The sequence below is a fragment of the Folsomia candida genome, unplaced genomic scaffold (genome assembly GCF_002217175.1).
Source record: "Folsomia candida strain VU population unplaced genomic scaffold, ASM221717v1 Fcan01_Sc002, whole genome shotgun sequence".
Classification (NCBI taxonomy): domain Eukaryota; kingdom Metazoa; phylum Arthropoda; class Collembola; order Entomobryomorpha; family Isotomidae; genus Folsomia; species Folsomia candida.
In genome coordinates, this window is record NW_019091194.1 from 18,868,454 (window position 1) to 18,892,961 (window position 24,508).

General features: G+C 36.3%; 1 protein-coding gene and 1 long non-coding RNA gene across 9 annotated transcripts; one reads left to right on the forward strand and one right to left on the reverse strand.

Annotated features, from left to right (window-relative positions):
• LOC110843843 (nuclear transcription factor Y subunit gamma) lies at positions 1-24,468 on the forward strand. Of its 4 annotated transcripts, XM_022089885.2 has the most exons (8): positions 1-703; positions 7,513-7,739; positions 18,763-18,846; positions 19,128-19,410; positions 19,772-20,155; positions 20,296-20,448; positions 21,890-22,085; positions 22,227-24,468. In XM_022089885.2, the coding sequence occupies exons 2-8, from the start codon at positions 7,656-7,658 to the stop codon at positions 22,357-22,359; spliced, it is 1,317 nt and encodes a 438-aa protein (XP_021945577.1). In that variant the 5' UTR covers positions 1-703; positions 7,513-7,655; the 3' UTR covers positions 22,360-24,468. The 4 variants fall into 4 exon arrangements, with proteins under 4 accessions (XP_021945577.1, XP_035704075.1, XP_035704074.1 ...); XM_035848182.1 differs by lacking the exons at positions 1-703; positions 7,513-7,739 and adding an exon at positions 8,296-8,691; XM_035848181.1 differs by lacking the exons at positions 1-703; positions 7,513-7,739 and adding an exon at positions 16,797-17,956.
• LOC118434484 lies at positions 4,813-7,314 on the reverse strand. 5 transcript variants are annotated; one of them, XR_004834071.1, is made up of 6 exons: positions 6,668-7,311; positions 6,492-6,555; positions 6,293-6,388; positions 5,844-6,007; positions 5,585-5,700; positions 4,814-5,489 (listed from the first exon to the last, which is right to left on the reverse strand). It is a non-coding gene; the product is annotated as an uncharacterized LOC118434484 (long non-coding RNA). The 5 variants fall into 5 exon arrangements; XR_004834072.1 differs by having other exon boundaries at positions 4,814-5,128; positions 5,192-5,700; positions 6,668-7,307; XR_004834070.1 differs by having other exon boundaries at positions 4,813-5,700; positions 6,668-7,312.
• Positions 24,469-24,508: the final 40 nt, after the last annotated feature.

A 24,508-nucleotide genomic window follows, 5' to 3' on the forward strand; every position in this document is an offset into this window, starting at 1 on the left:
CAGATATCCACGTCTTTCACACTAATTTGGTGGGTTTCTTTTCCATCAATTAGGAAAAGCTGGGCTAAACTGTCCCGTGATACGAGTTGATTCAATCGCGAGCTTAGTAATTATTGAGATATCCCCGAAATTGAGTGCAGCCTAGTTATCAATGAGAGGGGGAGGGCTATCTTTTTTTTAGCACCGCCGGATTTATTAGGATTTATCAGCCAAATGGTTTAACTTGCTGTGAATAAGTTGAGGCGATTTTTCCGATAGATATTTCTGAGGGAAGTTGAGACTACGGGTTTTAAGAGAGAGAGAGAAAGAGATGCAACTGCTCAGTTATTCTCAATTTTACTCTTGTGAATTCTGGGGGTGCAATGTTCATTCAGAAATGTTAAATGTGGCAGCAAGAAAAATGAGATTTTAACCAGTTTACAATTCAACTCTATAAATTTCCACCGAATATTTCCTAATTTTCAAAATAGAACAAATGAGTTTTAAAGTGTGGCACCAAAGGCAATCGAATTTAACGAAAAGAACGCTAAATACTTTTGTGACCTGTGAAAATTTAAACGTTTTCAAAATAAAAGTAAAAAATAAACAAATAAATAAATTTCTATCGAGCTAATTTCTAATTTCGTGTCGTCATTTTAATCTGCAATAGTCGCCATTTACAAAACAAATCAACTGCTTACAGTTACACTTTAAGGAAAATAAGGTAAGAATATTTTTGAAAATTTTCTGTGCAATTTATCAGTGAAACCTGAACACGAATAAAATACGAATATCACAATGCAGTGCTAGTGTAAAAAAAGGATGGTGAATGACTTTTATCTGAAAACAAACGAGTTGAACAACATACCGCAGGGGCGTAAGAAGGTGTTACGATACAAATTTTCGGAAACTGAAACAATTTGCGAATTTTTTTTACGAGTTGCCAATATTCAAGGATATCCTTGTTCTCGTGCAAATTAATTTGTCCGCTACGAAAGCTAGTGGCATTAGGTGGCGAAGCCCTCTAGCGGTTGGCGATGCAACCCAGTGATATCTCCTTATCTCTGACGTAGCAATTTGCCGTCAACTTTAGAGCCAAGTTCAAATTTTACTGCGAATCTTGAGCTGTCAAATTAATTAATACGGAAGCGTCTTAGATTTCAACGAATTTCTACAAATGCGAATTTTATTTGAGTGAATTATCCTTTTAAATTATGCCAACTTTTACGGGAAGCCATTTAAATGAAATAATTCTACTCTTTCAAAATTTAACCGTGTTTAAAATTCGGGTTTTCCATTTTTCGCAAAAATATGTATGCAATGTTAAGCTTTGTTTATTAAATAGATGCTTTAAATATCTGATAAATCTTCTACTTTATAAAAGCAAAACGCAACAATTATTTTAAACAAAGCAGTGCTTCGGTTCGTTCAAAATTCAACAATTTTCAAATTTTCCTTTCAACATTAGTTCGTGTAATGATTTGCGGAGTAGGGGTGCAGTACGCCACTCGCTAATAAAAAGTAGCTCTCGACTGGAGTATAATGCTGGGACTTGTGCAAAAATTGCAGTATTTTTCTACCACGTCTGCTGCTGACTGAGGTACATTTGGGAGTTCATGTTGTTGACGTGTGAGGCGAATACCGACTGAAAGCTTGGTGTGTACAAACTTTGTTTGTATACAAACATTGGCAACGAACGCTTCGAACTCGAGAGTGAATGGCTGGCAAGCTCGAAACTTTAACTTTGCGTAGATTTTGCACTTGTTCAACTCTTCCATTCATTCATTTTCGCGAATGACGATAAAACGTGTTGGTTTTCATTCATGGGGAACGTATGCGGCGGCGTGTTATGTGTGATCTGCAAAAGTGAATTACTCGCCTTTTTCTATGCATCTCTCGCGTTACAGGTCTCCCTGCATTCTGATATGGACGAGTTCATTGATTTCTCCTGTACAATTCAATTAGGTACTTTTGTTTGCCGTGCAAGCCACTTTTTTGCATGAATCTGCATCGCCAATTAACGCATGATGCCACTTATTTGCTCCCTTTTAATTTATGAGTTTGCCTCCATTTCTTTATTTTTGTTTGTATTAAGTGCATATTTATATTTTTTTGTAAATTGAGTGGTTTATTTGGATACGTGCTTTCTCCGTCGTCAGGCATGATTAGTGAAATTATATGTGAATCTTGATTTTTTAAATACGGATTGTTTTTGAGGCAAAAAATTGATGAATCTTGGAAAGTGATTTTCATAAGCAGTTTGAATTTTACAAGAGGAGATGCACAGTAAAATATTAATTATGTAATATGTATTTATATGTGTGTATAAACGTTATAGGCTCTTTTTGTACTTCTAAAATTATTTGCAATAAGGGAAATTTACAGTTTGAAAATGCAATCCATATTTTAAAATCTAGACATTTGTTGAAGATCATTATTTAAAAGAAAGTTCAGAATTTTATATTTTTTTAGAATTAAAAATGTGATTTATATGCGCATACATAGGTTTGCATGGATAATATCTGTAATCTAGTTGTAAATAGTGATGAAAATATCTAATCAAATTGTCATGATCCATAATCTTGAATTTTATTTATTATTATAAAAACAAACTAGCTTGGGAAGCTTGTTACACTTGCTACTTCGTCAAATATTGTTAAATCAGTTAATTATAGTGTTAATACGTCATATATGCAGATTTTTCATTTATCACAGAGTTGCCAAAAATACGACACAAATATTACTTAAAATTACTTGTAATCATTACACTACTAAAAACAGGCATATTTTATTGTTTCTTAAAAATATGTGGAGAATCACATGAAATGATTCATTCTGGTAGTTTGTTCCATGCATTTATTGCCCAAGATTACGATATTTCGATTTTGCATAGATGAATTAAATATTCCTATGAATTTTTTAACATTGCTAACAACAAACCTATAGTGTCATCCTATTGTCTTACATAATTAATTTACATTTGTTATTAATTTGAGCGGTGATTGTTTGTTTCCAAAGAAAAATTGATTACGAGTTTGGGTTACTAGCCGACTTTTTTTAAACAGGAAGGTGGTCTAGCCATCAAGGTTTTCTTGCAATTGTGTTTTCTGATTTGTGTAATTTCCAGTGGAAGCCTCGTGTCCATTTTTTATGCGTAAAATAACTTACATGTTCCTCAGAACCTTATCAGCACCACAAAAAAATTAACCACCGAGTTGTTGTCCTCTAGCCTAGAATCCCGTATCCGCTGGAAACGTAATTGTCGGTTTGTGTACAAATGGGATTTCCAAAATGTGGAACATGTCGCTACTAAAAAACGCCAAAGTAGAAGATTAGCATTGAGGTTTAGAGGAAATGGCAAACCAAACTAATCCTTGCCGACCATGTTATTGGCCTAATTTCATTCAAATTATGTCTCTATTTGATGCATAATCAATGCATCTATTTCCATTCAATCCGTATTATCGATGATATTCATAATTCAGCAAGTACGTATTTTTCACCACGTATTTGATAGATTTGAGAGATTAAACTTACCACTTTGTTACCGTCTGAAGAAAAAAACAAGACGCGCTCGCGAGTCGGGGGTCGTAACCTAAATCATGAATTGACACATCATATCATACAAAGTTTAGTGACCGCATCAAAAACGGTTTAATGCGATTTGTTCAGTGAGTAATAAGCAGCGGAGAAGAACAAGAAGAGATGATGTTGATGAATTAATTGCTGATTGAAGTTGCAATTAAATTGCCCCTTCGACTATCTACTTATTCCGTTGGCATTTGCAACAACGGGAAACGTTTAGTCTGAGATGGATGTGCATATTTGGCCCCCCGTGTTCCGAATGTCCCGAATCATTATGTTCTGATGTGGCCAGAATATCCGATTAACTGACGAGCATTGCTAACACCCTTTGTCTCATTGCCTCGTTGTTGTCTGCTCCTTTGTTAAGGCTCGACTGCATATTTATGAAACAAGGCAGCAGAGTTTTGATGCAGATTGTGGGTGCGTATATTTTAAGACGATTAAGAAGACTCGTTCATCCCTGGGTCAGAAATGTCATGGTGCATTGTCTCTGTTTACAAAGATTTTTCTTCCCAACTTCGACTCAGTTCTCAGAAATTGAACAAAACCGTGTCTCGAAAAATTGCATATTTACTCACCTGTTGAAATGAATAGTAATTTTTAATTAATAAAAGTCAATTAAGAATGCGACGTTAATGGGCAATACTTATCTTCGTATTGTACGGAACCTTTAATTGTTTCAACAACGGCATCAATAATGTTTTGCATATTACTGTCACCTGTTTGCCGTCATGTTGTTGGCTGCATGTTTTATTTATTCAAATTTCCGTACGTAAGTACGTATTCATAATGGGGGAATTAATATGAGCATGTAAAATGTCAAGCTCACCCGTGTGATTTCATTTCATATTCAAAGAGAGTACGACTCCTCGCCTGATAAAAAGCACCACGAGTTCAGTTATCTTTTACTTGAGCATAATGGAAGCAAGCCCACTGACTGCTGATCTTTGTCTTGACTTATTGGTAGCTTGATTGACACTCAATATTCCAACGTACAATAAGACCGGGCTGATGAGTGGGCAAATTATTAACGCCGGGTTCACTCTTTCTATTCCTATCGCGCCACGACGATGACTCGAATGTCCTGATGATGACTTCAAGTCTGACCAACCAATTTGCAAGCTTGTGCTGCTGTGGGGCATTATTTTTGGCGTGGATGGAGGTTGCAATTAGGTTTTTGTATGTGGTCATTGGAGAGTAAATGAGAATCGTTAAATTAGTCATTGAAACTTTTGATGGCTTTTTACATGTAACAGGAGACTTGTATTGTAATTTTATTGAAAGAATTGGTAACGTATGCATGGCGTATGTACAGTACAAATAGACTCGTGTTATGTATTTACTATCACCCGGAAAGTGTAATTCATTATGGTGAATAAAAAGTCATCAATTTCCGGGAGGCCATTGAAGCCTTGTTTTTTATTGAGCTGGCCAAGTGTTGCTAAGTTTTATTTACGGATCAAATTCAAATTTAACCAAGTGTTTGGTAGGCCACATATTTACATTTCATGATTTGACAGTCTGATCCGGTAGAATATTGTGAATTGAAGGAATTCTAGAAGGCCTGCTTAAAAACACAAGATATTTTTTAGAATCAGAATCAATGGCAAATGTTTCGCATATGTACCCATGTTATTTACGTATGTGTATAAAAATACGGATGCACAACTTGGTGGGATGCTGTATTGTCAACGCGGATGCCCGCTTGCATACTTGATGACCACGGTTTACTTTTGATGAAAAGGTCCTCGTTTTCGGTGTCAGGTCCCCACGTCAGTCAATCCTGGGCTTGCTTGGGTTGGGCCACCCAAACAAATGGTTTAATCAAAGGTCACGGTGTCATCCAAAAAAAGGCTGACAATGACGGAGGATTACAGGTGTCAGTTCACCGGAGGTGACTGTACTGCTATGCTACACGGCCAGTTCTGTAACATAAGAACCATCATTATTTACGAGTCTTGGTGAATAATTTATTTGTTCATGAGTTCAAACTTATTAATATACTGCGTGAATTTTCTACATTTAATTAGTCACTCCTCAATTTATTGACTTGATTGACGATCGATCTCTGAAGCGTAAATGGGACGATGAAAAGGATCGGATGAGACGTTGAGGTTTCATGTCCCAGATCTCTCTCTGATTTTTATACCAGTAAAATAAGTACAATGTTATTTTATTTATTTAGAATAAGTAAATGACTTTGATGATAATTTGATATTTCAGAAATTTAAAAAATATCGATGCTTAAATTAAATTTATGCACAATGAAAGCACATTACCAAGTTGACACTGTACATCCATGGGATTATACAGAACAGTTGTATTGCATGGTGACGAAATCACTAATTTTGATTTCTGCATTAAAGTTTCGAAATGTTGAGGGCAGGAGATCCGTCCGAATCGGTCCTTTTACTTATCTTTGACGCATTCTTAATATCTTCACCTATAAAATATTATAAATAATCAACTAGTTTAATATTTATTAAAAAATAGTCTGGCAGCGCATCACACTTTTTTTATGGACGAAAGACTAATAATAATTGTAAACAGGGAACTAGATATACGAACTGCCACTATTTGTTGGAATGTTTCTAATAAAATTCTAAATTCTGAAATTGTAAAAACCATGCATTAAATTAATGGGCTAGTTTGTAAAATTTTTAAGCAAGTATTTGCAATATAAGCAAGTATTATATTTTTCTCTACTTTTCGAACCATTGTTCATTACCGAAACCATATCCCTGGAGTCGAATAATAAACGTAATTATTTATTCTCCTGTTGTGATAATTACTCCTCAAACGAGACTATTGTTCCGCTACTTGACTGCAAAAAAAGACTCATTCATAACTTCAAAATACGTCAAAACACGCCGTGGGAAATTATGATGTGCGAAATTAAATGCTTCATTAAATCCTCTCTTTGTTACCTTTGTCGCCCCTGCTTGAAGTAAATCAGATGTCGGACTTTCAGACTTTTGATAATGACCAGACCTTGAAAATCATAAATACCGACTCCTCTAATTGATTGAATAATCATTGTTCTACTTCAAAATTGTCCAGCACCACGGAAAGACTTATGTACTTAAAAACCCCATTTTCTTACCTGATTTTCAGCAATTCCGTTGCTTGGTCAAGTAGAACTGCGCAGTAACCCGGTGGTAATACCATTCCAAATTATGTCGGGATTATGAAGTACGTTTGCATGAATCAAGTCCCATTGCAGAACTGCCAGCCCCACCTCATCTGCGATTCTTGGAAAATGAGGTGTATCATCCAGCAAAAAAAAGATCTCTGCCCACATCGAAAAAACCTGTTGCCCGATCGAAACATTGTATTATGGAACAAGTTTTTATTCCTTTTATCCTTTTTTGAGACCGGACCACATCATTACTCTTTATAAGATGTCTTGTTTTGCATAAAAATGCACACTGACTGTGGTTGACACCTAAGTACACGATTTTTGCAAATTTGGCCAAAATCAAGCCTTGGATTAAAGATGATTGGCATGCCGTAATATTCTCTTCGATAACTAGGCAAACATATTAAGCTATCACGCTTTACCATTTCAGTGGATTTGTGCTGTATTAATTAAATGCAAATTAATCAACAGTTAACACCCTTAGTTCTTAAACATTTCATTGTTTAGTTGTAAATACATTTTTGTAAATTAATTGCAACATACTTAGCGATGCATCCTTGATAGAATCGTCTAAATCTCAAAAGCATGGCTTAAATTAGAATATCTAAAATGAATCACATTTTAAATTCTAAATATTTTTCAATAAGTGGAGAAAGTCGTTTTGGAGAAAGCATGAATAACTGGAAAATCGTCGAGTAGATATTAAACTCGATTTTAAATTGATATTAACCCACTAAATCACAAATCTCACCGCTACTACTGTTTCGTAAGCACAACTAATTTCTTGCCCATTTTTTTACCTTTTCCAGAGTTGGAACCCTTGAAGGCTGAATGACCCGAGTCTCACTGCAGAAGTGCCATTAAGCGACGCGTGGAGAGACAAATTTCTCCGTGAGGATGGTAATTCTTACCAGTATCCATTTGCTCAAACAGGAATAAGACCGATCTTACGATGATTAACGCGATGGGGATCATGTGTCACGGGCAATCGCAATCAACCCTTCTCAACATCAGCTACCCATCTCAGCAACAATATGTACGTGACAGACTCAATACTTTCATGTTTCTGGTGTGTTTAAAATCTTGGAAATTTTTGTTATTTTTCTGACGTGAGACGAATGGTGGAGAAAGTAGATTTACCCTAAAAAAATGTACATTTTCCCATTAAAAGTCTCACAATGCCTCCTCTCATCCACATCCAAGTAACCACATTTTCATAGCCTCATAAATCCGAATCGATAGTATTTTTAACACTTTGTAGCTTTACATTCTAACCTTTTGATGAAATACCGAATTCGTAGACGGCTTTTTTCCTACGAAATTTCCATTCGATGAAGAAAAGCAATTGAAACGAGGAGTTTGGTTTGTTGTCGTCGTGTGGAGTGGACTGCTCTTTGGTCGTCTTGGTTGTGGTGCAGGTGTAGAAATCTTGGCTGAATTCACCTTGCTCGCAGGTCGGGTGAATCATATGCATTGCATACATTTCGTGCCGCATAGTGAAAAAAGTTGGCGAATGTGGTGTGTAGTTAACTGCGATGGTTTTTGCTACTACTCAACCTTACTCGATGCATGCAATTTTATTGTGGAGCTAGACTCGGCCTGGAGTGGAACGATTTCTGATCTACTGCATGTCTGGATTCCTACACACGTTATTTACTTACTTATAGGAATTTTAGAATTGAAAATAATCCGAAACTTTCATTGATTGACATTGATTTTTTAAATAAGTGACGAATTTTGATTCTCGACAAAAAATACATGTGTTTCCAGTGAGTTTTGAACAGACAAGGGTTGTGAATTGAAAGGGAAAGTTATGAAAGTCCAATAAACAAAGTGTAGATAGCCGAAATACACACGTCTCAGTCTTCTCTTCTCTTCTTGGTGCAATATGTCTCAACTTTCCCAACTTAACTTGAGCATTTCATCCTCTATTACGATTTGAGATTTGTCCTCGTGCCTGGAATACGGATTTATGCGACACGTACCAAGTAAGAATTTTTATTTCGCTGTTTTAGCTCACAATTTTCAAAATATTTCTTAAACTGTGCTTTCCATTTTCAAAATCTCTACATTAATATCAGGATTACTTAGCCATAATAATTCCTACTTCAAATCAACAACATTATATATAATACTGGATAAAAAAGCCAGGTTTTAGTCCGATTATGACTTTGTACATATGCCATTTCCTTCGTATATTGCTCATTAAAAAATATATACCCACACATTACACCACAATGTTGTACATATTTAGTTCTCCCAGTCTTAAAAACCCTAGACAAATAGTTTTGTTTTGAAAAGTAGAATATCTCATACCTGAATTTTGCCTGCTGGATTGGATGAAATCGTTTAAACCCTCGTGTCTGTCTGTGAAATCGGCAGTTTACTTATTTTTATGAAGGCATCATTCATTCCAACTAAAGAAAAAGCTACGAGTTCATGTATCTACGAGCATATGATGAATGTACCCAAGAAGATCTAGATAAATTATTATTAGTTTCTTTATTCCACACATATTTTCTTATCGTGCCTCAAACAAAGACCGACCACGAACATTTTGTATTTGATGAAGAAGCCTCCTCCAATCAAAATGTGCAGTCATTACATGAATTGTTTTTCATTTGGGCAAGAAAATGAAACTTATTTCTTATGTGTAACAATAAGCTAGTAACACTTCACGCGATTTCATGAGAAACCAGAGGAGGAGAGGGAAGGCAGGGTTTTATGGTATGGCTGGATCTTGAGAACAGAGTTAGTTAGTGGGGCTATTGAGGACTCAGAGTTCGTTTTATGTGGAAAATTAAGCATGGTGTATGTAATCATTTCCAATAATAGCTCACAATTCACGTGTTTCTGTGTGAAGGAGACACATTGACATTTAGAGGTTCGGTCGTAATTAATATTTCAGCCCATAAATTAAACGACATTAGTTTTCAATTCAAAGTATGTTAGTTAACGCATGTTATTAACTACTTATTAACTTTAGCTGAATCTCACATTAGCCCATCATTCTTATCTCCCTACTTAATTGCTGCAAACTTTATTAATTTTATGATAATGATTGCGGACATTAAAATAAACAAATGGGCGAAATCCTGCGAGAGCGGAGGACACTTGTTGCGTAAAAGTTTAATGCCCAATTTTTGCCACTGCCTGATTAAATATTTGGCATTTATGTAAGTAGATCCAATGTCTCTGCGTGGACGGACATTAAAGAAACATAATAAATAGTCGCTTGCTGGAAAATTTACTCCCACAAATTAACATCGTATTGTTCATGCTTAATAAAACTGAAGGTTGCCTTTCGCAATTTTCGTGCGTTCGTGTATGTTAAGTAAAATTTGGTCAAAATCTCTGCCCAATTTTGATCCAAAAATACGCACGTTTGTGTGAGAAATGAAGACTTCTGCTTTCCATAAGTTCATATTTTTATGAGTACTCTCCACAAAATAAGGAATAAATAACCGGTGCGTATTTCTATTCTAAAACGTTTTTTCTGTCTCTTCTGGCATCAAAAATAAGGCATCAACCTCCTAAAACTGCGTGGGTTTGCACACCAAGTTTCATAATACGTACATATCGCCCTGTTTAAATCTTGGACACTCCTTCCATTTAAAAATTGCAGTCTTGAACCGTAAATTGCACATAAAAATCGAGTCTTCCTTCAAGCACATAACAAATCTACCTACTTATTTGCATCCACATCTCATTGGGTATTACTATTTATTATTATTTCGTTATCGCGTACCCATTTATCTGTAACGTTGAGCTCTGCAGACTGGGTGGCTAATCCAATTGTTCACCTTGTTTAAATAATGCGACTGCCTGGAGTTCTTCACACGCTCTCGAAACTGAACCCCACTGCTACTGGGCACGCTAACCCTCTTCCTGAGGTCAGCCCAACTTTCAAAAGCCACCATTTTCATAATTGCATGCAAATCTATTTCATTAACCGCCTAGTTTTCTATTCATGAAAAGTGGGGGATCACATTAGTTTTTTGAATCGGTACGTCGCCCCGGTTCAATTTGCATGTTGAACTTTTAGTGTCGCATAATTGACCTTCTTCTTATTTTTTTAAGAGTCTCACTTTTTTTAAGGATTACTTGCAAGCATGCAAAAAATAGGTAAATAAAAATAGATGATTGAATTGGTTTGTTGTGAGAAAATGGGGAGAACATGGAAATGAATGAGAGGGAGTCGGTAATGATGGTGGTGCATAAGATGGGCAACCTTGCTCTTGACTTTTTCATGAAGGCCGTGCGTTTATGATACTGCAAATTAATTAAACATCACAAAACAATACGGCTATACGTGAAACCGTAATCGCTTCGTTGTGCTGGTGAGTGAAGCAATTAAAATATCACATTATTCGTGTTCCCTTCACTCCATCATGGAAGGTACGACTGGAGCCTGCAAAACGTATGAATGATCACGATGCCTGAGTGCTTGCACACATATTTCACTTGCTAAACAGTATATAATGGTAACCGACCATCTTGTGACCAAAATTTCGCCTTCCTCCACCTGAATTTTTTAACCTCCAGAATTTGCTTATAGTGCATACTCAACCAACCGAATAATTATATTACTCTTGCGGTGAAAATGTACATAACGCATACAAAGACGCAAATATGTATCTGGGAAGTTTGCATACATATTTTCTGAGCTATTGTGCAAATAACACGAGGGGAAGATGAGAGAGAATGCACAAATGAAGTGCATCATGTTTTGCACATAAAAATCGTAACTAATTGTTGTCATAATTGTGAGTTAGTTTTTACCAAAGGCTTTTTAATGCTCAATTAAAAAATTTTAAAGATGGGTTTTCCAAATTCCTGTATGAAAACACCTTACATAATTTGGAATATTGGTTACATAAAAAGTTTATACGGCCAGATTCTCCGTTTTTTTAAATGATTCAAATTGCACTCGATTAATTCATACCTGACGAAGAAGTAGAAGATAAATACGACGAATCTGAATTATACAACAAACTAGATGCAAACCGTGGGTCGACTTTTGACTGCACGAGGAGGGATGAGAAAAAGGATGTCCATGTGTAGGCAGCTCTTCTTCTTGCATACAATGTTTTTTGCATTGTCCATGAATTATTTGTTAACTGCGAGAGTTGATGGTATCGCATTTCACTCACTTTGCGTAAAGAAATATGTATGTACAAAGTTGCTATGAATCACAAAACTACCCAAAGTCATTAGGTTATTATTGACACGTGCACCACGTGCAGCATTCCTACGTACGTACACAAAACGCACTAGTTTACCCATTTTTAAATAAAATCTTAAAATTTGCATGCGTAACTTTATATATTCAATTATATTCGGACTTAAAAAATCAATCTAACGTGGAGTGATACACATACTTAATTCGTACAAAAAACCATGTGAGATAAGTATTTTCATACGATGCTGGTGGGTGATGCTGCAGTCTGATAAGACCTTTTTTCAAACATTAGTCATGATTCCTCAGCACCAAAGTATATTTTCATTCCGAGTTGGTTGTATAATGAACATGTAAAAGTAGGCTTTCGCAAATATTTAATTTCTTTCTGGACTAAATTGCGAGTTTGCATGCGATGCAGCCACAATAACAAGTCTGCTGGTTGTTATGTATCCATGTTATGACGGTGCATGGTATCCTCCTGGAGGTCGAATGATTTACATACGTACATACCTTCCCCAAGCAAGTAGTTCAGGATTGTCCACCACATCGCCCATTTTTTAGATTAATGCAACAAAGAGTAAATTACTGGGATTATGCCAATCTCCAAATTGCTACTTCCGCCCATTCCATCCCATTCCCCTGACAATGACAAGTTCTCAAGGGTCTCAAGTTCATGTCCAAAATCTCAACTTGTTATGATTCTCGCTGGTTAGTTAGTCGTCCTAACTCATTAATTATTACGGCTTCACTTGAACTGAAAGACCTTCAGCGTCGTCCTCTTCCATTCATAATTGTTGAGAACTCTTTTTAACTCCCTCTGTAAAATGGGATTCAATAAAATGCGATGAAAATATAGGTGTCAAAACAGTGAAAAAAATACTGGGAAGCTTTAGTACGCATGCAATCAGGTGAATACGTATACGTATTCATAACGCCTTAATTATTTCAACTGGAAGTAATTGCTGGCATGAAAGAAAGAAAGAAAAAATATCAAATGTCTCCACGTTCCAGGCTAAAAAAATCTGGGAATCTTGTTGCTGATAGAATGCTACTAGTACCTCAATTAAACCAGATAACCGAGTACATATTTACATATATGTAACACTGCACGTGTGCATATGTATAAAAATGGGAGGGATTTTGTTTCGGGTGGAATTGCAAATTGTGAAATCCATGCATTTTTTTGCTACTTCTTTCCAGTAAAAAATACATATTCATTATTGTAATGTGTAAATTATTAATTGGCCGTAATTGAGTAATTACTTCGAGGGAAATGAATTGATTGTTGTCCAGTGGAAGTTGCGTTCACTGGATTGGATTGGATTGTGGACTTGTCGTAATTATTGTGATACCCAAATACGTAATGATAGTGGTGGGGGATCACTAATTAGAGAATATTAGAAATGGATCGTGAGATAATATTCTCAAGTGCAAAGTTTCATCTTGAGGTGGACCAGGTTGGCTAGCGAGATTTGGTTGTGCATACGTACGATTAAATTATTCTCCAATATACTTTGTATTGTCTTGCGGCAATAATTTTTAGCTGCCAGCCTTCACCTTACAACTATCGCAAAATATTGGGTGCAATGTGATCATAGATCATTTTTTATATATTTATTCCGTCCGTCAACATGCTTCACTTTATTTACAGCATTTTCAACGAAATATTTAGTAATTTTCAGCGAAATTACAAAATACACAATTCACAGTAATTGGATTCGAAAGCGAATTTGATCAATTAAAATACATGATTTCAAAATTTATATTCTTTCGAGAAATTCTCAGACTATGGATCAAAATATTGTAAACATGTCCCAAAAATTGCACGTGTTCTACACTATTCTTCTTCTTAGCTGTCCATCAAATTGTCGTTCTAAGAGTTGGAAGGTTAAAATCTCCAGATTTCATGTGGTTTGCATTTCTGTTAAAAAAGAAAGCGTGTAATCACAAGCATCAAGCAGTACGGGATGCACCACCAAGGTCAGACGTTTGCTGTATCTGCGAAAGATTTCACATGACATGAAATATCAGCGTGTGCCTCTGTTTGTCGCAACTTTATAAATTTCTTGTCCCGTGTCGAGGAGTGCAATTTTTTGCAATTATTTAAATTGCAGTACAGAAGAAGATGACATTTCACAGAAGAGTTGAGTTCTCACAGAGTCGAAGCAAAAATCAGTAGCAGTCACATCATTTTTTCCATCAGACGTATAAAAAAGACCGGACAACTTATACATAAATTGCAGTCCTACTGAATTTATTCGATCTGTTAAACAAATAATTCGCAGAAGTTTTCCGTAACGTCAGATGCAGATCTGAAGCACATATTTAACCCACGCCTTAAAAAACAGAATACGTAAAAATATATAAATCTGGAAATTAATCTTGAAGTATTCGTACAGCAATGCATGTTTTAATTAAATATTGTTACGTAATGTGTAACTTGGTCAGTAGAACTTAATCATTTTTATTTAATTCTCATAAGCCATATTTTCCACCAACTTCTGTATTTCTCACAGACTCTCACATTAATTAGTTCGGTGTGACGTGCAAAGGATACAACGACGCTGATTGCCTATTGACGTATTGACTTGAATTGTTACATGATTCAATTTACGAGTCGAGAACATAATTGGACATGCCATCAAGATGAGAAAAAGGAGACTGAAATTTGCAGCATTTTGTTTGCATACATTGTACTCGTTGATGCATTTAAAACTTAAATGAGGTCGAAGTATTCCGTCTGCGATGCGGTGACCAACTTAATTATATCCATAAATAAACCATAGTTTTCTGCAATATTTCCATTTCCTGTTCCGGGTCCAGTTGAGTGGAAATAATGTCAATATTTTGTATTTATACCCCATTCAGTCTGGAACATTGTTGATAATCTGATTAAAATTATGTGTCAGCGAAAAAATAAACACATCCCATCTCCAGCAATTTGAACGTATTTACTTAATATTAAACATCAACGTTATCTAATCATGCTGCAAATTAGTCAGGAATAAACATTGGTTTGTGTAGTTAGCGGATGATCATTGAGTAATTAAGCAATTAATAAGCAAGAGGTTTCTGAACTGGGCCAGCACGTAATATATTTCTCATTTACACCACTTTAAATCTCATCCTCCCCTTCTTGTCATAATTATTTATTACGTACATTGGTCACACTATTACTAATCAGCATTATTCGCAGCACTGCAGTGGTTTTTCAGTTGGTAAATCAACCACATTCAATAATTGATTGATTTTCACAATATCGGATGAACTGTGGTTAAGGATTCCCCAGCCGTGGTGGTTGGTGAGCAGGGGATGTCATTGAATCCTGGTATTCAGCAGTGTCACACTGTGGAATGACATAATGTGACATCTGCCCAGGACGTAATGAGAGAATGACTGCTTCTAATGTATGGATGGACACACCACTGGAAATTACTTTTCGTCATGATCTTATCACATCTACTATTCGGCAATGATGCATTATTATTATTTCTCAAAATTATGAGAATCCAATCCACGCATAAACAATTTGCTGAACAATACTTCCATGTAATTTGCAACCACATAAAACAACACGACGCAAAAAAATCATTAGAACACCTTGCTCAAGTCGTTTTTATCAGTACCAAACTTTGGTTACTGGTTAGCCTATTTCCTCCTCTCTTCTGGTCAATAAAGTGTGTGGAGAACATCATCCCAAGATTGATTTAGTTGTGTGTGTGTACATAAGTATTTGTAAAAGCCTTTTGCTAGAGGATTTCTCAATCAGTTTCAATTGGTTCTTTCGTTCAAGTAAAAAAAACCAAAGGTTACAAATACACAACATGCGAAAAATGTTTGGAAACTAAAAAGCGATGCGGTGGTCTCCTCCTCAATGGTCAACGGATACATGGTGGAATTTAATTGGAAATATTCCTTCGTGGCTGTCGTCATAATGTCTCAATTGCCGTAATTTATTTTCTCCCATATTTTGCCCCATTTTTAAGTGACGGTTACGTGATCTGATATCTTTGAAAGGAAGCCGACACTAGACGAAATTAAGTTAAGAAACTTTGTTGTACACCTTGTATCTGTAAAATTATGGATTTTGGCGTCTCACCTCTCGCCAAAAATTAAGTTGCATGTATTCATTCGCGTTCAAGTTCGAGTTCCAGATACGTGACGAGGTTTACAGGTTTTTAAACAATTTTTAAGCCAACCTTGCTTCCAAAAATTGACGACAAATACCAAAGTTTAGTCACCCATCGGTACTGAATTTACTCATCGTTTCTATGATACGTACATATTTAGCAACATCTGTAAAGTTTAGTGAACCCTGCAATTAGCTCTTCTGACTAATGGCTATATTTATGAATTGGTTGGTATGCTCTTATGCGAACAGAGCATGATCCACATTCTGAGAGAAATGTCCAAATTTCGTTCAAAGAAGAATATTATTATTATTGTGATTAGATAATTAGTGGTGCTCCAGCTGAAACCAACTCCTCCTCTGAAATTTGTAGCTATTTATTTATTAGAATATGTAAGTTGTAATGTTAATTTGATTAACTGAAAATGAGGAATTGGCGAGCAAGCTGCTTGTGTGTGTAGCTATTTACTTATGCACATATGTATGTCGTTATATGTACCATCGCATCACGTAATCCCAACCATTTCTAGGCACATACATATGTACCCACACAGATCAGCATCATCACGACGCTATCAGTTGTCACAGTCCGTCAAGTATTTGCTCTAGAAACAATAAAATAAAATATTGGAAGAACTTTTGTCGGTTTGGTTTGGTGCCTGACTAAATTAACCAATATCCGTGCAAACTTAAGAGTCATTAACTAATTTGATTTCTAACGGCCGTTTAGAGCGAGAGAGGTGTGCTGTCAGTGTCATAGACCTGATTCTAAATATGATTGTGGTCATATCACTGAAGAGTTGAATTTGGAAATTAGTGACGCATGAAACGAAACACCATCAACAGCATATTATTTTTCCCATTCTCGCAGTGGTCATACCCAAAGTAGTAGTAGCAGTGGTATTTACTCAGCAGTGGCAGCAAGTGAGTGGTATTCTGGGCAAGAGGGTAATCTTGGACATCTTCGATTGACCAGAATACACTAATCTGAGACACCAACCAAGAAACAAGCATCCCCTTTGTGAGAACAAAGATAGGGAAAAGTAGTGCAAGGAACATTATGCAAATCAGAGTAATTAATTCGAAACAATAACCTACCTAATTGTGAGACGAAGAAAGTCAACGACATGCATTTGCGCGGAGAACCTTTCGTGAGTACAGATACGATTCCCATCCTCCTCCGAGTTCTTGGGTAGCGTCTCTTCTTCGTCTAGAATTATCCTGAGGAGGACGACGATACTCAAGTGGTCATTCGTGTGGTCTGCGTGCTTCCGGCCATTTTGGGCTGCTAAATGCAGACATAGTTTGCTGTGGTGTGGCTGTGATTGAATTCTACTTTATTACTTTTGTGTCTTGGTTCTTTCTCCAGTGGGCTCGCTCATCTTGGTCGATGCGGGTTCTCCACCAGTCTTCTGAGGCTGAGAGAGGTTGCATTTCATCAAGTGATTATTGGTCCTGATTTCTAATTGGTGTTATTAATCAGCTACTAAAAGTATGTCCTCACAGGATTGACTTTTGTATGGTCGAGCACATACAATTATCTCTGCAATTAAAGTCAGCTAATCGCATCCAAATAAGTATTTAACCATAACCAACCAAATAAACACCTAACATCACAACTATACTGCGACGCCACTGCAGAATTGATTGGTCATAAACATTTACATGGTTGTGGGATTTTTCAATTTATCTTTAGAATCCATTCAACCATTTAGACAGGTAGTTATCGCTTTTAGTGCGTGCAGTGGAGTTTAAAGTTTGTGTGCAACGAGAACTATTGTCCGAAACGGTACCGGCTTTATTGTTATGCCTCTTGTGGCTGGAGTCCAAACATTTAAATCTCCAACGAGGAAGTCTAATGTGAGAAGTCTTGTTACAAAACACGGATCAATATAGAAACAGTCATCACTTCATCAGTTTGCCGTTGGTCATTGACGAATAAGTAAGAAGGTCAAACCATACCGTTTTTATGTAAAACCTCAGCCGAATGTATGCTACATATGGCACGGGACTCCTCCCCTCCCAGACGTGACACAAAAAGCAGTCTGCATTTTAAAATTCAGTTTTAACTCGTATTTCTGCCTAGATTCTTCAAACACTTATACATAAGAGAAAATTAGTGGTAATTTCTACTGCTACTTAAGCAAATCTGATTATCTCGTGACAATAAGTTAAGGGTTCTTTAATTTGTGATTTCTTGGACGAAAAGTAATAATTTCTTCGCTCTTGTTCAATCCTGTGCAGTCAAGGGTAGGAGTAGCTTCTTGAGTCTGGATCGTTTTAATTTTTTGGACTAGTTGTTTCCAAGCGGTGAAGAGTTTAGCAATAACTTTGTTCATTCATGGTGAGACGATTCTTTCTTTTCAAGATTTTTCTTTAAATGGTGAATAATAACGGAAATTTATTAAGTCAAAGTTTCTAGAAATTCGTAAAATACATGGGCAAAAATCAAGGTCCATATTTAACTGAAAATGGCGACTTTTTGATAAGCTTGTTACATCTTAATTTTCATTTACAAGAAATGAACTTTGTCAACTTGAATAGTTTTCAATGAACTCATGCATTTTTCATTTTTGTCTTCATTCTCAACGTACTTTGGTTTGTCAAACGTGTGCATTTCCATGCACAAGATGCATATGCGCGTACTTTGTCACCACCTGGACGGGATTTTCATTCATTTTGCATGGCGATGAATGTGAACTATTTCGATAAATTATGTATTCATGTTTATATTTTCTCTGATTTCAGGTTCATGGAACATCGATCAATATGTTGGATTGCAAAATGAACAGTTCGCTGAGCCCGGTCACTCCAGTGAACATTCATCAAGAGGTAATTTTTTGTGCTTTCTTGGAAAATATTATTTTTAATCCAATCATTAATTAGCATATTGGACAGTGTCGCGTTCCGCATTTAAATGCCTTACATATTCATGCATATGTGCATATTTATGCATCAACTACAAGAACCACTCTTATTATTTTGCATGCATTTTTAAACCAACAATGCACTCATTACATGATACGATTTTGTGTTTCTCTGCAATGTCATTTTTACATAAACTTAGGACTAAAATAAATAAATCAAGCCAATTTCCTGTCCTCTTTTTGCAGTCGTACATGGGGATGTGGGAACAGGAACCTTTGAATCAACAGCACCCTGCTAAAATGAATGACATAATTGACATGTTGCACGAGCCGAGTTTAGCGCACTCGAGCGGGGGGACGACCTCGCCAACGACCACGATTCATCATCAAAACCGAGGAGACTGCCACTTTCAAAGTTCTCATTACTTGACCCCTCTACCCAACCTGGGAGACCCGTACTCTTCCGGAGAATGTCACCAGATTCATCTGGAAGGATTTCCCCCCTCGTCCGACAATAACTTCCACAAATGTAAGTTAATGCACTTTACAAGAAATACGTCAAAGTTGTGCAAAATTTCTGTTACCCACTTAATGATTTGCACACACACACACTCGCCAATAATTTGAGTTATTCGTCTGAAACAAGTTCCATTATCGTTACTTTGGTTTACAAATGGTGATTTGCGGTCACATGAATGGATGTACGCGTACAGATCTTCAAACCATGTATCCAAAAAGCTGTACCTAAAATGACTCTCAGTACGTATTTGTTCTGGGTGATTTATTTAGTGACTGAGTACGTGGAGTATTTATCTCAGTCTCAAAATGGTCATTCTTGACGTACTAAAATATGATAGGAATGTATTAACGTACTCATTATTGCATTCCAGTACCTGAAACGCCCTCAAACTTTTCGGAAAACTACGACATGTTTATTTCCGATTTGAATCCACCTCCTCCTCATCAGCACCACAACAGTGGCAGCAATTCCATGATCAATAACAACAGCGTCCTGCACCACAATGGTCAATGTTCTCCTGGCTGTATCTGTTCCTCGTCCCCCTTCAGCCCGCACAACCACCACCATCATCATCATCACAACAATAATAATCATCACCACCACCACCACCACTTGAACCTCAACGGCGACCCTTTGGGTGCACTGGGGCATCCTTCATCCAACTCCTCGCAGCAGGAATACAACTGGGACGATCTGACCTGTGACCCAGGGGAGTACCTCTTCTTGCCCAAGGGAGATTCTCCAACCACCTCAGGTCAGTAGCAAAACCGACCCAGTTTTATACTTCCAAATCCCAACTTTGTATCGTATTTTTGCGAAAACGCCAAATTATTTGGCACTTGCAAAAAGTACATAAATTTGGCCCAAATTTACCCCTGTCGTCTGCCTTTTCAGAATCCATCAATTCGTACAATACCGACATTGACTCAGAAATGGAATCAAAGTCATCGAGAGGAAGCGTTTCTTTACAAGAAATATGCCACGTGTCACCTCCCAAGAGAAAAGTTGGCCGGCCACCAAAAAAGGACAAAAAGATGAAACGCAATGGTAATTTTGAAAAAAATGTGACTTTTCATGACAACGTTCGTTATCAATCAACATGAACTCTCAGCAATGTATTCCACGTACTCGATCCTTAGAACAATTTCGATCCAATAATCGGACATGATTGGCTTTGATAATGGCATAAATAATGCTAAATTTCTAGTATGCAACCAACAATGCACGTCATTACATGAGCTGCATGCATGCACACACCATTGTTTTCCACGTATGTACCCACCTGACAATTTCGTCGTCGTTGCATATGTAGCTCTGTTTCTCGAATTCAATTTTATAGACCATTTACACGTGTCATTAAGCATTTTACATCTCGTTTCTTTACTTACGTACGTCCATCCATACATATTTATTTGCTCCTTGTTTCTTTCTAGGACTGTCTAGAAGCCACTTCTTCTTAAGTGGAGGGTGGTCAAAATAGGCATAGCGTTTGATAACTCATACGATTCTATTTTTTTTTACTCTTTCAATGTAAACTAACAACTACTACCCCGTGAGCATCGTAGGCTTGCATCGGCCACAAAAAAAGCTGAACATTTCTTGTCCGATCGAAAGAAACAGTATTGGACGGCGTGGAGGAGGTCGTTTTTTCATAGCAGAATAAGTAGCATAGTGTGACGTGATATGGATTTTATTTCACGTTTTAATGGAGCATTTGGCCAGGTAGTAACAAACGAGTGGGGTTGATATTATTATTACGAAGCGATCTTAACTACCTGCGAGATTGATTGTGCAACCGTGGCCCAACGCACCACATTAACCATGAGAATTTCGAAACCATTTTTTCCATTACTTGCCCATCAGCAGCAGCAGCAGCAGTGCAATTATACACTGAACAAACTCCTTCCAAGACCGTGATGATGTGTATGATACCAATAATGATACGATAGCTGCAGAACTAGTCCAAAGCGGTGTGCACGATAAAACCAACAATATCTACGACTGAGAAGTGTAATATGATGCACCTCCGATGTAACGTCCGATAGGAGCAGAAAACTTGCAATTTTTGATTCCACTTAATTTGATACTTTAACAATGTAACGTGCTACAACAATGTTTGTGTCCTTCCCAAAACCAATTCGTGGCGATATGCGAGTGAGAACATTATCATGGGTTTCATTGTGATCCACACAATTCGCAGCTTCTCGTCGTACGACTTGTGGCTGAGGGGATGAGAGCTGATTGGTGTGAATCATATTGTGAGAGTTGTTCATGATGAATGTATATATAACGCAACGTCTGATTACGAGGAGGATGATGATGATGATGGGATGCAGCATTAAAATAGAGGGCAAAAAGGTTACCCTGCCGCCAGAATCTTGTCCTTCTACCTGCAAGATACACATCAGAGAGTTATCTAATAAAATGTAGAATATATATAAATATATATATAACTTAACAGTCTGGATTTGTTGATGACTTCTTGCAGAAAAGAAGACTGGGCGTCTGTGGGAGTTTATACGTGACCTGTTGAAGAATCCAGAATACTGTCCGAGTCTGGTACGGTGGGAAAATCCTGAAGAAGGACACTTTCGCTTCGTTAATTCTGAAAAAGTTGCTCAACTGTGGGGACAAATTAAGGGGAACCCGAGGATGACGTATGAAAAATTGAGTAGAGCCATGAGGTGGGACGCTTTATGTAACTTTTACGGCACGAAATTATACTTTCAGTTGCATGCAATTGTGTAGCACGAATAAATTGTGCTTATTATTATTGCCTTTTTAGCATGATTTAATTATAATTTGGTCTCCTCTCTCTGTTTCAGATACTACTACAAAAGCCACGTTTTCGAGCCAGTATTAGGACGAAGATTGGTTTACAAATTTGGATATAACGCAACGAATTGGAGACCTGTTAACGCTAATTTCGTATCGATTCAAAAGCTCTATTCCAACTAACTCAATATTATTATAAGCAATTTTAATAATATTTTACGTATCATCGTAAATAGTCCTCATCACGCGTATGTATGTATCTTAAGTAATATATAGATCAGAATCCGGTCCGGCTGAATAACTGAAACCCCACACCCACGCGCACCAATGGATTTGGTTAATAATTCAGAAGGAATATGGCAAATTTTACTTTCTGATGCTATAAATTCCAACTTGTTGAAGAAATCGATTTCAACATGCAACGACCCTTTAGCCTCAATTCAAATCGGCATTTAAATTTATGCGACATTAACCTGAGATTTCAAGGGATTCTCAATTCTTTCGCCAGTAATATCAGTATACTTATTTTAACAGTAGTAGAAGTTTGGTAGTCGTTTAGGTTATTATTATTAATATTATTTTAATATGTGGAACACCACACAGAAACTAATTGAAGAGAAAACTACACGCCAGAGCTCAGCATCAAATTTAGTTTTATGATCAGGTTTACTTACAAATGTAGTTTACAACTTTTGTGCAATCAATACCTTTTAACATGTGCTAGACTTTGTTCATATCACTGAGAAATAATCGTGCCTTCAAAAATATCAACGTATCGATATTTTCCAAAATTTCGGCTGAAAATTGTTATAAAAAAAGCATCTGCATTTCAACCAAACTCGGTAACAATTTGTGATGATACAAATATTATATAAATACATATATCGGTCCATTATTACTCTTTTACACGTAACATAACAATATTGAATGAAAGCTCAATAGCAAGTCTTTTTTTTAAGTGACATTATTAATTAGGAATAATTCTCTCTATATGTTTCCTCTTTCTTCGCCCTGTCATGTAAATTTACACCTTTTTTGTTTGTCATTCATGGTGCTACTAATTGTCCTATCAACTTAACAAACTAACTTCTACTTATTGCTAATTATTACCACCACAATTTTATGTGATGTGATTTATAATTAATATTAAACAAACGGGGTATTCACACATTTCAGCCCCAGGACTGCAGTTCATGTTCTCTTTAATTCGCAGTGATTGCTGAATAATTCCTATGTGTTGCATTTATTTTATCTTTTACAATTAGTGGTTAGTGCAGTGGTCAACGTTTTCAATTCCCGTATCTCGTTAGATAGAGTTATTCTCAATTCTAATATATACATAGATAGATGCATATGCATATTATATTTAGCTCTATGTTACACACACACACATACTTACATAATACATCATCATTATATTACGGTTATTGCGACAAGTTAGTGAATGACATGCAGTAGATAGAAAGAGGTGAATATTGATTGTGGTATGAACAGCATCCCATCGAATGTCTCATTATTCTCAAAAGAAATTTAGTCAAATACATTTTAGGATTTTATTTTACCTTATTAAACGCACTCACATTTCTTATTTCTAGTTTAAGTATAATCCAAAATGTATGGTTTCTCTGAATGATTTAATGTAACATAGATAATTACTTAGCTCTATTATTTACTGACAACAATTAAATATTATACAACGATTTATCACAAAGACATATTTACATACATACATACATAAACATTCCACAAACAGTGTGAGATTACCCATTCTGCTTTCATTTGTGTAATATTTCATGTAAATTTAGTTGAGTTAAGGATACAAACTACATAAAGCTTTACCGTAACGTTTATGTAACTAGTTCGTATTGTAAGTTAGGTAAGTAGGAATTATTTGTTGAGATTTTTTAGAGTTTAATAGTCGGAACATTATAAAAATTAGGTATGAAACACTTGGACGACAAATTATGTATGAGCTAAAGATCAGTTCCGTCAAAAACCACATTGTTACAAATTTTGTTATGGTCCTTGAACACAAATTATTATATTTTCTGTGATTCCCTTAATCTTATCGAGTATGACGACGTACAGAAGCATGAGCAACGTGGATGAAGCAAACGTACGAGCATGCGGAGGACGAGGTCATGGAAAGCAGTTAATGGTTGACTGGAACTCGAATGTTCTTATCTCACTCAACGAGTTGTTTTGTATAAAGTTTATAAATATGATGACAATGATTTACAATATTATAAATGTTTTTTTTTGTGTCGAAATAAAAATATGTGAATTGTTAAACGAAAGAGTTAGCATTTCTTTGAGATCGTTCATGATGCAG

Bases quoted from the DNA above. Each gene is read 5' to 3' on its own strand.
- LOC110843843 (XM_022089885.2), top strand. From the start codon at position 7,656: ATGATTAACGCGATGGGGATCATGTGTCACGGGCAATCGCAATCAACC. The intron at 20,449-21,889 runs GTAATTTTGAAA...GACTTCTTGCAG, and splicing joins CAAAAAGATGAAACGCAATG to AAAAGAAGACTGGGCGTCTG. The intron at 22,086-22,226 runs GTGGGACGCTTT...TCTCTGTTTCAG, and splicing joins AAATTGAGTAGAGCCATGAG to ATACTACTACAAAAGCCACG.